Source organism: Oryctolagus cuniculus, chromosome 2 (genome assembly GCF_964237555.1).
Source record: "Oryctolagus cuniculus chromosome 2, mOryCun1.1, whole genome shotgun sequence".
Taxonomy (NCBI): Eukaryota; Metazoa; Chordata; class Mammalia; order Lagomorpha; family Leporidae; genus Oryctolagus; species Oryctolagus cuniculus.
In genome coordinates this window covers 147,745,564-147,760,229 of record NC_091433.1, presented here as the reverse complement: position 1 = coordinate 147,760,229, position 14,666 = coordinate 147,745,564, and the positions used below count along the sequence as shown (strand labels likewise).

At 42.3% G+C, this 14,666-nt stretch overlaps 1 protein-coding gene across 17 annotated transcripts in view; it reads left to right on the top strand.

Moving 5' to 3' along the window:
* Positions 1-14,666, top strand: part of EML6 (EMAP like 6) — a 388,832-nt gene that overhangs the window by 166,343 nt on the left and 207,823 nt on the right. For 16 of the 17 annotated variants that reach the window (XR_011386640.1, XR_011386638.1, XR_011386639.1 and 13 more), the window contains 3 exons: positions 3,201-3,269; positions 10,686-10,871; positions 12,039-12,174. Coding sequence is in view for 7 of the 17 variants with exons in the window: in XM_070069105.1 (XP_069925206.1) it covers positions 3,201-3,269; positions 10,686-10,871; positions 12,039-12,174 (391 nt within the window). In the remaining 10 variants the exon portion in view is untranslated. Of the gene's footprint in view, positions 1-3,200; positions 3,270-10,685; positions 10,872-12,038; positions 12,175-14,666 lie in introns of those variants that run through there. The other variant, XM_070069110.1, reaches the window with a different exon arrangement.

Sequence of the window (14,666 nt, the reverse complement as noted above, 5' to 3'; positions counted from 1 at the left end):
ATTGCTCCCTGAGGTGCATTAGCAGGAAGCTGGATTGAAAGCATAGAGTAATTGGCACAGAAGAAGGTGACCCAAATAGCAGCTTAACTTGCTGAATCATTAAGCCCACCATTAGTATACTTTTGTCTAAAAAAAAAAAAAAAAAAATTGAACAACCAAAAACTGAGTTTAACTGAGTTTCAGCCAATCACAGCAGCTGACCTTCAGTCAGAGTCTGCCACCTAACAAACCATGCGCACATAAGGCCAATGCCAAGCTGTAGGTAATGAAGCTGTTTCTGTACCTTCACTTCCTTCCCCACCCCACCCCCAGCCTGCGTACATAGCTCATCTATAAGCATGCTGCAGGCAGAGTTGTGTGAACCTCTCTGGGTTCTTAGGGCTGCCTGATTGCAGTTTGTTACTTGGCCAAATGCTTATTTTTGACAAATTGAATTTTGGTTACCCTGCAAAATGTCAGGTGACCTGCCTGTCTAATTTCAACTACTATAACTATTTCTTGTTCCAGTAAGGAGTAGAGTATAAAAGTGCAATGCTACAGTAGTGAGAAGTCTGTAATTTTAAGAGCACTGGATATTTTAACAAGTACTTAAGAACATGTTCTCTCAGAACCCATAGTGTTTGTCACACACAGTATTGCTCTTTATTACCATTGCCTTGATGTCATTATGAATTTTTGGCTACTTTGGGGTAACTCCAAGATTATCTTCAGAATAATTTTAGTGGATGTAATGCTTAACCCATCACATTTGTGTAATGAGTGCTTTGTAGCCCACAAAATGATTTCGCTTGCATTGTCTTAATTGATCTCAGAACGGAGGTGACATGATCCTTTTCTGAGAAGATGAGATTAAAGTTAAAGATAATCAGACTTGCCTGAGCTCAGATAGTTAAAATAGATGTTTGGACCAAGTACTTTCTCTTCAGTGTTCTTTCTGGGGTTGATAATTGCTTTCTTCTATGTGATGAAGAGTTAGTTAGAATTTTTCCTCTGTTCTAGATTTTGCCTCTAACAACTGCTCCTTCCTTTTCTGTTTGTGGTTCATAGAATGTGGTCCAGGGAGCACCCGCATCAGAATCTGCCTCTCAGTTCAAAAGTGCAGGTGTTTGGTCTTCATTCCATTTTCACCAAATGAGTTTCTAGGAGGGTCAGGAAATAGGCATTGTAAACCATCATTGTCAATGGTGTGACTCAAACGGTTGACAGTCTTCTCTTCCTCATCTCCAAAATGGATTCTGGACTCCTGCAGACTGTTCTGTACGTTGTCTTAAGGAATGACATATAGGGGCTGGTGCCGTAGCTCACTTGGTTGATCCTCTGCCTGTGGCACTGACATCCCATATGAGTGCTGGGTTCTAGTCCCGGTTGCTCCTCTTCCAGTCCAGCTCTCTGCTGTGGCCCGGGAGTGCAGTGGAGGATGGCCCAAGTGCTTGGGCCTTGCGCCAGCATGGGAGACCAGGAAGAAGCACCTGGCTCCTGGCTTTGGATTGGCGCAGCTCCAGCTGTGGTGGCCATTTTGGGGGTGAACCAACGGAAAGAAGACCTTTCTCTCTGTCTCTCTCACTGTCTATAACTCTACCTGTTGGGGAAAAAAAATAGGAATGACATATAATTCACAATAAATGAATCTGTTTTCAACTCTTTGGAGAATTGAAAATATAATACATTATTGGGTCATATTAAAATGATAGCTTAAAAGACTATTTTAGGTGGGTTAATTAGCATCCAATAAATGCCTTTGCTTTATGTTCAACTATAACTACAGACTGCTGGCCTCACTGAACTGTAGTTGACTATTAAGAATTTTCCTAGTTAAAATCAATTCTTTTTTGTTTTTAAAGATTTATTTGAGGGCCGGTGCCACAGCTCACTTGGCTAATCCTCCACCTGTGGCGCCGGCACCCCAGGTTCTAGTCCTGGTTAGGGCACCGGTTTCTGTCCTGGTTGCTCCTCTTCCAGTCCAGCTCTCTGCTGTGGCCCAGGAAGGCAGTGGAGGATGGCCCAAGTGCTTGGGCCCTGCACCCACATGGCAGACCAGGAGGAAGCACCTGGCTCCTGGCTTCGGATCGGCGTAGCTCCAGACGTAGCAGCCATTTGGGGGGTGAACCAACAGAAGGAAGACCTTTCTCTCTGTCTCTCTCTCACTGTCTAACTCTGCCTGTCAAAAAATAAAAATAAAGATTTATTTGAAAGGCAGAGTTACAGAGAGGCAGGAGTGGAAGGGGGAGAGACATAGAGGTCTTTAATCCTCTGATTCACTCCCCAAATGACTACAATAGCAGGTCCTGGGCCAGGCCAGAGCCAGGAGCTTCTTCCCATTCTCCCACATAGGTGCAGGTTCCCAAGCACTTGGGCCATCCTCCTCTGCTTTCCCAAGTACTGGAAGCTGTAGCACATTTTCATGGAGCTGGATTGGAAGTGGAACAGTTAAGACTTGAGCCAGTGCCCATATGGGATGCTGGTGTCGCAGGTGACAGCTTTACCTGCTAGGTCACAGTGCCAGCTCCACGTGTACAATTCTTATAACTTAAATCAAAACATTATCTCCAGAATGTTTAATTAGCACTTTTGTTGCTAGTACTGTGGTATAGTGGGTGAAGTTACCATCTGCAGTGCTGGCATCCCTTATGGGGGCCAATTCAAGTCCTGGCTGCTCTGCTTCCAATACAGCTCCCTGCTACTGTGCCTGGGAAAGCAGCAGAAGATGGCCCAAGTACTTGAGTCCCTGTACCCATGTGGGAGACCCTGATCAAGCTCCTGGCTTCAGATCAGCCCAGCTCTGGCCATTGTGGCCATTTGGGGAGTGAACAAGCAGATGGAAGATCTCTCTCTCTCTCTCTAACTCTGCCTTTCAAATAAATAAATGAAATCTTAAACAAAGTATGTTTAAAAATTTCCTGAAATTGTCAAAGGTTTCTTTACCCCAGATGGAAAAAAGTGGTTAAAACTCGGGTTGGTTCTCAGTGATTGTGTTAATTGCCTTTCCCCTCAGTCCCAAGGTAAGTGGACCTGAGGCGATCACGCATGTGTGGGCAGTTCCTGACCCATTCCCAGGTCACATGCTCCATTTCCATTCCGTGAGGTAACATGGTGTTCTAAGTGTTGGGCAGAATCATGCCAGTTACTGGGACCTGGTGGAAGAAAAAAATACATGAATGGATCAGCACAGCACCGTTTTGTTTGTTTGTTTGTTTTTACAGATTTTTGATATTTCCTGGGATCCGTATCAGCCGAACAGAGTGGTTAGCTGTGGAGTCAAGCATATTAAGGTAAGCTGTTATTTTTAAAAATGTTTTGGTTTCTTGCGTGAGAGGAATTTGAGGTGTTTGTCTAGAAAACTTGGTGCTGAGAGACTGCTTGACTTTTTTTCACTTTAAAACCAGAGCCCTCTTGCCTGTTTCTCAAACTACCTCAGCGGATGGGACTCAGAGAAGTGCCAAGTAGGAATCCAGCGGGGGGCCGCTAAAGGAAGCTGTTGAACAAATCCCACACTGCAGACTCCGTGCCTCTAGAATTGCATGTTTTCAGTCTGCTGGCAGTGTTGTCAGGTATTCTCATCCTAATGAATACTTAGACTTGCTGCCTGTCAAACCTCTTTTTGGCAGATCGAGATGTTCTCCAAGAAGAAAGATGCCACGTTTTATTCAGTGTAGAAATAGAGCGATGCATTGCAAACCTGGGCCGTTGGCGTTTAAAGCCCCTGTGCTCCTCTTGTCCACGCACCGTAACCTGCCTCTGGCTAGGCCCACGTTTGCCTCTTTCTGATTTCCTATGCAAGTATCAACATCCTTTGCAGTGACATAGCAAAATTTTCTCCTGACCCCTGGCATATGACCCATTATCTTCTGCCTATAGGATTGTAGTCAATGTAATTTAAAATCAGCAAGTAAAAAGGTAAGGGCTACCTTCTTGAAGAGCAAATATGAGGATCTCTACTAGTACAAAAATGACGCATTTTTCTGTGAATGGAGTGGGTACCAAGTTACGCCTCCAGCCTACCTTTCTGGCTTCCCTGTTCTTCCAGTCTAATTTTTAATGATTCTGCCCATTTTTCCCACCTAAATGTTAGAAAAGGACAGGTAATAGACCACTCAGAAATAAATATGAGAAATATGCCAGACTTACCTAAAGCACATTATAAAAATTTACAGAGAAACATAGAAGAAAACTTGAGCAATTATATAATCTTGATTCTGGACATGATGTCTAAAATTTGCAAATGAGTCATTTCCCTCCAAATGATATTCGGTGTAAATTAAGGGCTATTACTTTGGTTGTCATTGTTATTACCTGACAGAATTTTTCTTTACTCTAAGTTAATCCTGGGGGATGAAAGAATAAGGCTAAGAACTTTAGGATGAAAAATAATGGTGTATATGCACCACTATTTATGAAAGCCTATCAGAAGTTAAAATAATTAGAGTAATATAAGACTGGGATAAAGAGAAATGAGCCCATCTTTTAAACTGAAAATAATAATAGGGCTTAGTAAATACAATGATTTAGAATGCAAAAGGAGAATTTCTAACTTGTAGACACTGGAAAAATTCATCTATTTTTGGGGAAAAGTTATTACTTTATCTTAAACAATAAAGTCTGTATGAATTAAAGAGTAAAAGGTTTTAAAACAATAAGATAACTAGAGGAATATATAGGCAGATATTCAGCTGCTCTCAAGTTGGAGAAAGGCCTGTTTAAATGTAAAGCAAAGAGGAACCATAAAGGATAATACTGAAATATTCAACTATATCAATATTAAAACTTTCTGTAGACACCTGTTTCTCCCCTGAAATAAAAACAAAACACAGAAGCTACAAACTAGCAGAATATAAGCAACAAGCATATTAAATAATGGTGTATTCTTAAAATGGAGACTGCTAGCAAATCTAGAAAGAAAAATAACATAGATGACTGGCAAAAATAAACATTGCTAATTAAGTCAACTTACTAGACAACATGCTAAATTTCATTAATAATAAAGGAATACAAACTTAAAGACAACAGAATATTTGAATCTATCAAATTCTGATGAAAGTTCCCAGAGTAGGCAAGGATTGTGTGAATGTACACTCGCAAATCCTGCTGCGGAGGGGTAAGTTGGGAAAGTCTTTCGGTCCAGAAATGTGGTCACATCCACTATTAGCTTTAGAAATGTTGATCCTTTTGGGTGTAGTAATTTCATAGCTTGGAATTTATCCCAAGGAAATTGTTAGAATTATGAACCAAGAGCTCATTTGATGTCAATAACTTAACAATAGCAATTAAACCAATCAAAAGGAAACCCGAAACCACCTAAGTGCTCTAACGGTTAAATGAGATATGATATAATCCATATGATGAAATACTGTGCAATCATTGTAAGCCAAGTTCTAGATGATTATGTAACAATAATGGAAAATAATCAAGATATATTTAAGTGGGGATGTTTATAGTCCACTTTTTTTTTTTAAGAGATTTATTTATTTGGAAATCAAAGTTACACACAGAGAGAAGGAGAGGCAGAGAGAGAGGTCTTCCATCCGCTGGTTCACTCCCCAGTTGGCCTCAATGGCCAGAGCTGCACCAATCCGAAGCCAGGAGCCTGTATCTCCCACATGGGTGCAGGGGCTCAAGGACTTGGGTCATCTTCTACTGCTTTCCCAGGCCACAACAGAGAGCTGGATTAGAAGTAGAGCAGCTGGGACTTGAACCAGCACCCATATGGGATGCTGGCATAGAAGGTGGCAGCTTTACCCACTACACCACAGCGCTGGACCCTATAGTCCAATTCTAAATGGATTAATTTGTGACTTTTATTATTTTAAATATAAAGTGTATTTTTCAATAGGAAATACATTGGGAAGATAGTCTCAAATTTTAGATAGTTATCTCTGGGTAGTGAGTTGCTGGGTGATTTAAAAATGTTCCCTTCTGTATTTTATTCATAAATTATTTTGAGATAATATTTAATACTTTCAAAAGAAATATGAAGGGGCTGGCACTGTGGTATAGTGGGTAAAGCTACCACACGCAGTACCAACATCCCATATGGGCGCGGTTTGTGTTCTAGCTACTCCACTTCCAGTCCGACTCTCTGCTATGACCTGGGAAAACAGTAGAAGATGGCCCAAGGACTTGGGCCCCTGCTTCTGCGTGGGAGACCCAGAGTAACCTCCTGGCTTTGGATCAGCTCAGCTCTGGCTGTTGCAGCCAGTTGGGGAGTGAACCAGTGGATGGAATACCTCTCTCTGTCTCTGCCTCTCTGTGAAACTCTCACTTTCAAATACATAAAATCTTAAAAAAGAAATATGAAAAAAAAATAGAGGACACTAAGTTAAAAAAATAGATGATGGTAGAGGTTCCACTACTCAAAGGAACAAGATGTGCTACCAACGCCTTAGGGGTTTGCAAACTTTTTGTAATCCTTGTGCAAAGACCTCATTTTTGGCCTGAGAAAATATCTTCTATGTGTGCTGCTTTGTGGTTTAGCATCAGTTAGAGACTCCTTCCATGCTTCACACAGCAGACCCGAAAGACCAAAAATCTCACTGATTTTGTGTTTGTACTATGTGAAGGGACAAAAACAGAGCCTATTTTCAATATGCTGGAAGTTTAGCCATTCAAGCAGAATATTCTATCAGAGAGGCTGAGCCAAAAACGGCATCAACAAAGGAGAGATCCCAGCTGGTTAGAGCCTCACTGTTTCAGGGAGTGGATTTGGTGTACTCAGAGCTCTGCTGGGCAGGTGAGTTTGGTAGCAAGGGGCTGGCAGGCAGCAGAGCCCAGGGAAGGGGCTGCACTCATCAGGAGTTGATGGGGAGGCAGTGGCCACCCAAGCAGCTGGGGGCCTAGAAGGCTGGCAAGGTCTGTGGCTCATTCTATGTACTACACCTATTAATGGTTTTGTTTCCTGAAAACCTCTTTCCATGATTATTTTGAAAGATTTGGGCTGGAAAATAAACCAGGCATTAACTAATATCTCCTTAGCAACTTTTTTTATTAATCAAAAATAGACAAGCATATCTGCCAATCAGCATGAGCTATGAAGCACTGAGTTGGCTTTTGACCGACGAGTAAGTGAACATGCAAGCTCATGGTGAGCCTGGTTTCCATCAGGATGTTGGTGGCAGCTGTCTGAAAGTCTGGGGCATGACCTGGGGCCAACATCCACCCTGCCTGTTGCATGGGGAGGAGTGGAAGCTGAGGTAGACTTGGGGTAGGGGTTACTTTGTGTCTTGATTTTGTTCCACTCTGCTTGTGGCTGGGCAAGCTGTTTAATCTTCCTGAGAATGAACTTGTTCTCCCCAGGAATCTCAGGGCACACTAGCTCCTGAGCTTATCAAGAGCTCTATTAAACAGTGTATGCAGCCAGTAGGGGCACAATGATAATAGCTTCTTTCCCCCATTTCCCAGGATCACAAAGCCAGTGGTAGGGACAAGATTCCTTCTTGGCCTCTGACTCTCTCCGGAGAACTCTTTCCTCTGAGAAATGATCAGCTTAGGATCTGTCTTGGCTTAACTCTTCTCCAAAAAATAACACATTTTTTGGGTTGGTTTTGTGTTTTTGTAACTAGATGAGGCACTTAGTTGAAAGAATTCTCCTGATTCCTCCCTATTTCTTGCCATCCTTGGTTAACTCTAACTTTTAATCAGTTATTTGGAGCAGCTAGGACTCAAACCGGCACCCATACGGGATGTTGGCACTGTAGGCAGCAACTTTACCCACTATGCCAGAGTGCCAGCCCCTATTAATTTTCTTTATAAGTAAACCCACAACGAGCTTACACAGGCTTCAGTAAGTTATTTTCATTATCTGTCTTTGCTGTTTCCAATTTCAGAATTCCTCCCTCCTGTTTTTGTTTTGTTTTGTTTTCTATTCCAAAGCCTGCCTTTGACATTGAGTGAATGATTCCAGTCAGAAGTTGAGTGCGATATCTTTGCATTCCAAGAAACTATTTTTTATGTGAAATCTTTGTAGCTAGGCTGAGATCCTCTCTGGTTCCGCCGATTCCCAGTGCTTGGCAGACAGGCAAATTACAATGACCTGAAATGAATGCTAGGAAAACAGGAACAGTGAACATCATCTGCTGCACTGACTTTACTGCAAATGAGCCTGCCAGGTCTGTGGGTCCTGTGGTGCCTTCTCCGGTCTCTAGGCAAACACGGAAGGGAGCTGGGGGATTACCTAGGCCAGATGAACTCCAAGATACCTGCCAGTTTTAGCACAGTTCGCATTACAGTCTGTGAGGGCCCATTGGAGAAGAACAATGTCTCTTCATTTGATGTGGCTTTCATAAGGCTTTCCTATCCTAAACTGCCAGTGTTTTCCAAATAAGAAATGGTTCTCACAGATAGTATTTTGGGTACTTGTTACTCTTTGTAGCAAATCTCATACCTGTGTCATATCTGCATGTGTCTTTTAAGAGACTCATTTGTTCATTGGGAATGTTTTGTGTGAGCATTGTACCATCTGACTGCATAATCATTTTTGATTTATGTGAGAAGCAAAGAGATAGAAGAAAAGGTCTCATCTACTAGTTTACTCCCCAAATGCCTGCAATGGCCAGAGCTGGGCTCAGCCAAAGCCCGGAGCCCAGAACTGAATCCAGATCTCCCATGTGGGTAGCAGGAGCCTGACTCCCAGGATCTACGTTAGCAGGAAGCTGGAATCAGGAGCTGGAGCCAAGTCTCAAACCCAAGCACTCTGATGTAGGACACAGGTGTTCTAACCAGTGTCTTCACTGCTAGACTGGGTGATTTTTTTTTTTTTGTCCCAAAACCTTTGTGTTGATCAGATGTGAGGATAATTTTGTCTGTTTTTTCTGGTTGTCCACCTAGAAATGTTTAACTCAGGCCAAAGGCACACATCCTATACTAAAAGACAGTCTTCACCCATGAAGATACATGATGAGAAAGCAGGTATCCTGGTGCCTTGAGCATCACCATGAACAGCAGGTTCTTTGGCATATTTGCACAACTACTAGTTGCTTATGACTGAAAGCTCATTCAGGTTTCAGAGTTGAATGTGCCCAGGGTAGGCATTTAGCCTAGTGGCCAACACACCCATTTTCCTGGGTTAGATTCCTGGCTCTAGTTTGATTCCAACTTCCTGCCAGTGCATATCTTGGGAGACAGCAGTGGTGGCTCATATTACTGGATTCTTATCACCGATGTGGGAGAACTGGATTGTGTTCCAGGTTCCTGCTTTAGCCTCAGCCCAGCCCCAGCTATTGCAGGCACTTGGGGAGTGAACCAAGAGTGGAAGATGTTTCTTTCTGCCCACCTCTTAAACTAATTAATTGACTTAAAAAATTTGAACTTCCAGGGTTTTCTGAAGCTTTTGTCTAACTAGCTTTCCCCAGATCTTTCTGTTCTTTTGATGCATACTTGAATACTTTAAAAAGCATAATAATATTCAGTGAAAGAAATTACTGGAATTGACAGTTCATAGAATTGCACATTGCCTTAAATGGCTGTACAGTCCTGCCTCATGCACACTGAGGCAGCCCCACAAAACAGCCCTCCCACCCCCTCTCTCCCATAGCTGCCTGAGTCCTGGCCATCCTGGTAGTACAGTCGGCCCAGAATGCTTCTTTGAATGTGCAGCTGCCCTGAGAGAACCTCCATTTTCCTCATTTGCAGATGTGAAGTAGTAGGGTTGTCACCGACTTTCCGCCTCACATCCCTGCCACCAGAGTTGTCTGGTGCTGCTTTTCGGCATCAAGATGTTCTTTCTCCCTCACCACTGATCAAAGTCCTACTCTTGTTCATTCCATTTAATTGAACTTAGTTCTCTGTGGACTTCCTTGCCACTTGTGTGTAGTGTGAATACACGGCCTTAAAAGTCTCTGCTCATTTCCTGTGTAGCCTCATTAGAGCTAACGTTCTCGAGGCGGCGTTCAACGTTCTCATGTATAACCCTATTAAACTCTTGCCTTCGCTGAGCTGCTTACGCCTTCTTTCCTTTACTGCTAGACGGGGTTAATAATAGTATCCACCCTGGCCTGTTCTCAAGGGTCCTATGCTGATTGAATAACATATGCAAAGAGCCTTGATAATGGCAGGTTATACTAGTTCATACATTAAAAATTACAGCAAAGTAACATACTTTATTTCTGTGCACCCATAGAGTGTCTCTGCTGCCTGCCATTGAGTAACTCAGTTTTATGCTTGTGGCCTACCACATGATGAATTGTGCAACTAGAACTGAAATCCCAGTCAACTGGTGACAGCAAAGATTGGTAACGTTTTTAGTTAGAAAGTAATTACTAAGCCTTAAAAATGCTTGGATGATATATCATCATGCTATCAGGAAGGGGTAGATAATTTCAGCTTTCCTTTTAATATTTCTAGACCTCTCTAAAATGAACCTCTGGAAGTTTGATAATTTGAAAGAAAAAATTAAACATGATCTGTCCCCTTTAGTCCAAGAATGAGAATTTGGGTATTTTCTACTTAAATCACCGTTTAAATGACAAGCAAAAATTTGAAATTTTGGAGCTTGGAAAATTTAAAATACACTAAAGTGTTTCTCCTGTCCCTTGTAGTAGGCTAAAAATTTTGTGGTGCTCTACTGTCACAAGCAATAATTTAATTTACTTGATTTAAGATAGAGTAAATTATGTAAAATGTACTGAAACAAACACCAATCCTGCAACGCATCAGAATACTCTCTCTTCAGCTCTGTTGATTTTATCGCTTTCTAGTTTTGGATGCTGTGTGGAAATGCCCTGACCGCAAAAAGAGGAATATTTGGCAAAACTGGGGATCTTCAGACCATCCTTTGCCTTGCATGTGCCAAAGACGACATCACCTACTCTGGTGCTTTAAATGGCGACATCTACGTCTGGAAAGGGCTCAATCTAGTCCGCACCATTCAAGGAGCACATAGTGTGAGTGTGATCATATGGGAATTTGGAGGTGACATATTGCATAAGTTTGGGTCGTGTATTTTGCCCCATTGCTTTAGAATCAGAGCTCCCAAATTCATCTGTGTCTGCCTAGAAGAAAAACAGATCTCAAAAGCATAGTAACTTTATTCATGTTCACCTTAACTATTAATTGGCTGGTGGCTGTCACTCATCAACAGCAAACAGAAACCGTGAAGAACCTCCTCTCTTAAAAATCAGCTCAGTACAAACAGGTGCAAACTTCTTATTACTCTGGGCTCTTTCGATAAACATGAAACCGGTTACATAGTCATATCTGTAGATGATTAAAATGAAGATGCTGGGGACACTAGGGAGATGAGGTAAAAGGTAGCACCTATTGTAGTGAGTGGGTAGTAAGATGTCACCAGAAACCTCACAGACCTGCAGCTGACTTCACATTGATTCCTTACTGCTCTTACTGCGAAGAAAAGCTTAAGCAACTCTTAGCAAAAGTGCTATGAAGCTTGAAATTTTTCATTGTCTTGTATGTTGAGGAACAGTTTTCTGGGCCTTGCTAATTATGAAAGAGCTCTTAAAACTATTAGAAGGTCAGTATTTGCCCTCATTCACAAAACCAGCTGCCTTAATGTCCTAATTTCTCTTTACACCAAATCTTACATCAACACTATATGCTTGTAGCACTTTGGAACAAACCAGAGAAAACAATTTTGTAACTTAAAGATGCTCTTCCACAGGAAAAGAATTGAGATGTGGGGAGGAAAAAACATCTTCTAGCCTGACATCTGTACTTGGTTACTTTGGAGAGCAACTCACATGAAACATTCCACAGTTGTCTTTTCTTTAGAAAGGTCAATCGCCACATAAAGAAACTGATGGTGCCCATATCTGATTTAATCAAGGTGCTCCTAACTTATTATTTGACCATAAATTTGGTAATGGCAAAGGGATGCTGGAGCTAGTTAGCTTTGCTGGTTATGATTACTTGGGGACTAAACTGTGATGAAGGATTTTGTAAATGGCTGCTCGGTCCATTGTCAAAATTTCATTAAAGAACAAGTTGTCCTTAGTTTAGTTTTTTGTTTGGCCTAGTTGTGTTTGTTAATCATCAGATTGAACTATAATGACCATTTAGGATGGTCATTGAACATGACTGATTTTAATCTTTAGGCTGGAATCTTCAGCATGTATGCGTGTGAAGAAGGCTTTGCCACTGGTGGGCGAGATGGTTGTATACGGTTATGGGACACGGACTTCAAACCGATAACCAAAATTGACCTCAGGGAGACAGAGCAAGGGTATAAAGGTAATTGATGTGTCACTACTTACCGGTCACTCTGAGAATGTTCAGTATGATGTATGCTGTGCATTTTTGTTTCATTGTAACCACCTTTTTCTATGAGGGATTAAGGCAGTACATTGACTACAATACTAATAATTCTGTTAAAAATAAATGAATGCCCTTCTTCCTAATTCACACAAACATATCTGTTGGTACCAGCCCTGGTCCTACAGCAAAGAGAAACAACACTGCATTAAAGATACTGAGTGGTTTCCTAGGAGATGGGTTTTTTCCATGATAAAACTGAGATGTAATGGACAAGTTGGTCACCTTCTATGTGACTGTGCTCTGCCACTAAAAATGAACAATGAAACAAGTAAATGGTGGGAAAAATGAGACAAATGGTTTTTAAAAAATCTTTAAGCAAATAGCCACCGTACTAATACGGGTGAAGACCATGGGCTCAGAGTTAAGAGGCCAGAGTTCAAGTCCAAATTTAACCCAAGATTGAACACTTTGGTCCTTTCATAACATGTTTGGGCTTCTATTTCCTCATCTATAAAATGAGGATAATGCCAGTACCAACCTCAGGATAAAAGAAATTTATATATGTGTGTGTGTGTGCGTTTAAATTCTCATGATAGGTATGTTACTATTTTTACGAAAAAGACTGAGAGACATTGCAGCAGAAAGTGTGAATAGGAAAGATGAGATGAAGTCTCAGCAATGGGAATATTCAGCGCACAGGCAAGGAAGTCCTGTTCATAACCCCAGGTGGGCCTAGACCTAACTTTAGGCTCCTGGGACCACCACTAAAGGGGAGTGCCCAGGTCTGTGAGACATGGCATCCACCATCGGAAGAAGTCCTCTTGATCAAGTGGAGAGGAATCAGTCCCCCTGTTGAGAAATTTCCTGAGCAACATGAGGCCCTGGGGCCTCAGAAGGTCCAGAGTACGTTAGGATTCCTCCATCATCCTTCGTCATGACGCCCTCATGTGGATTGATGCCGCCCCAGATGTGGCTCCCTGGGCCCAGCCATGTGCAGTGCACTCTGCTGGCCCGTGACGGGTTTGGGGTCTGGGAGAAGGAACCATGGCCTGGATCACATTCAGGCTGTCCTCTTTCAATGACATGTCCAGCAGACTTGTTAAAAATTGACCAGCAGGGAGGTGAGCTGGGTAGTGTACTTCCTATTTGTTCTTGGAGCTCTGTTGCTTTCTATAACTGTTATTTTAGAAAGTGTATTTGTGGTCAGCTAATCCGGAGATTTCCCATTTCCCTTTTCATGAAAGCTCAGACCCTGGTGTGGACACATTGCTAAATTTAGGCTTGGGGTGGGCATAGGAATATGTACAGTTTGGTTTCCACTTCAGGGTGCCCCCAAGGAGACGGTCAAAATCCTTAAGTTCTCTTCCATAGACCATGGGCTAATTTCAAACAGATGAAGTGCTCAAGGACCCCTAAGAGCAAGCCCCACCCCCCAAAAAAGGTTAGTAAAATAGCCAGAAATGCCTGGAATTTCTTGGTGTGTCCTTCGGGGTAAACCAATTGCCAACAGGTTCTGAGATAACTGATGAGCTAACTTGCTAGATGGGATTCTTGACCATAAATTTGCACAACGGAGAGAACCATCCAGAAATGACGACTCCTTTTTGGCAGTCGCTTTACCCAACTCATCCAAAAAATTGTGTCACATAATTAAGATAGAAATGTTAAAGCATGGAGGTCAGCTCAGGAGCTTTCATTAAGTTTTCCTGTTATCCTTTGCTGCCTGATGCCGAGTCCTTGACCTTGGCTTTCAAAGACAGTTCAGAGGCCAGTTCTGATGAGCATCTGTGTAACCAGGGATTTGTATTGGTTGTATACAGCCAACCCAATGGCTAGCTCCTGTCCCCAGAGTCACAGGGGGACAGTCAGGGACATCATCCACCTTATATTCGTCTCAACAGATTGCCACATACACCTCTGGCAAGGTCAAAGCAGATCTGGGAGGTGCACCATGGCTAGGGCATACCTGAAACAAGCCTGCATCGTGTGGGACATGCCCTTGGAGCCCTGGACTGGAAGTGTGACAGAGAGAGGAGTCCGCATGCATGTTAGAGGGATGAGTAATTGCACAGTAGCCTGTGTTTTGGGAGGAGGAGGAATGGACTTGCTTTGAAAGGATGACATAGATCGTGATGCAGTTTGAACCTTAGGAGTCACGGGAGGGTTGTGGTGAGGAGGGAGCTCCTGGGAGAGTGTAGGGGGAACTTCTCTACATGCAGCCACCTTCTTAATTTTCAGAATCACTGCTCACTACAAGTTATCCTATTGACTTAGTACTTTACACTGACATTAGGATGTATTTTTAAATTGCTTTTTATGCTAAGTTATAATACCTGAAATCACAGGTTGAGTATGCAGGGTTTTTTTTTTTCACACATTGTAGTAAGTTTTAACTACTGGAATATGAAATTTTGTCCACACAGCACTCACCTAAACTCATTCTCCACCATTGGTGCCTGTGCCAACAG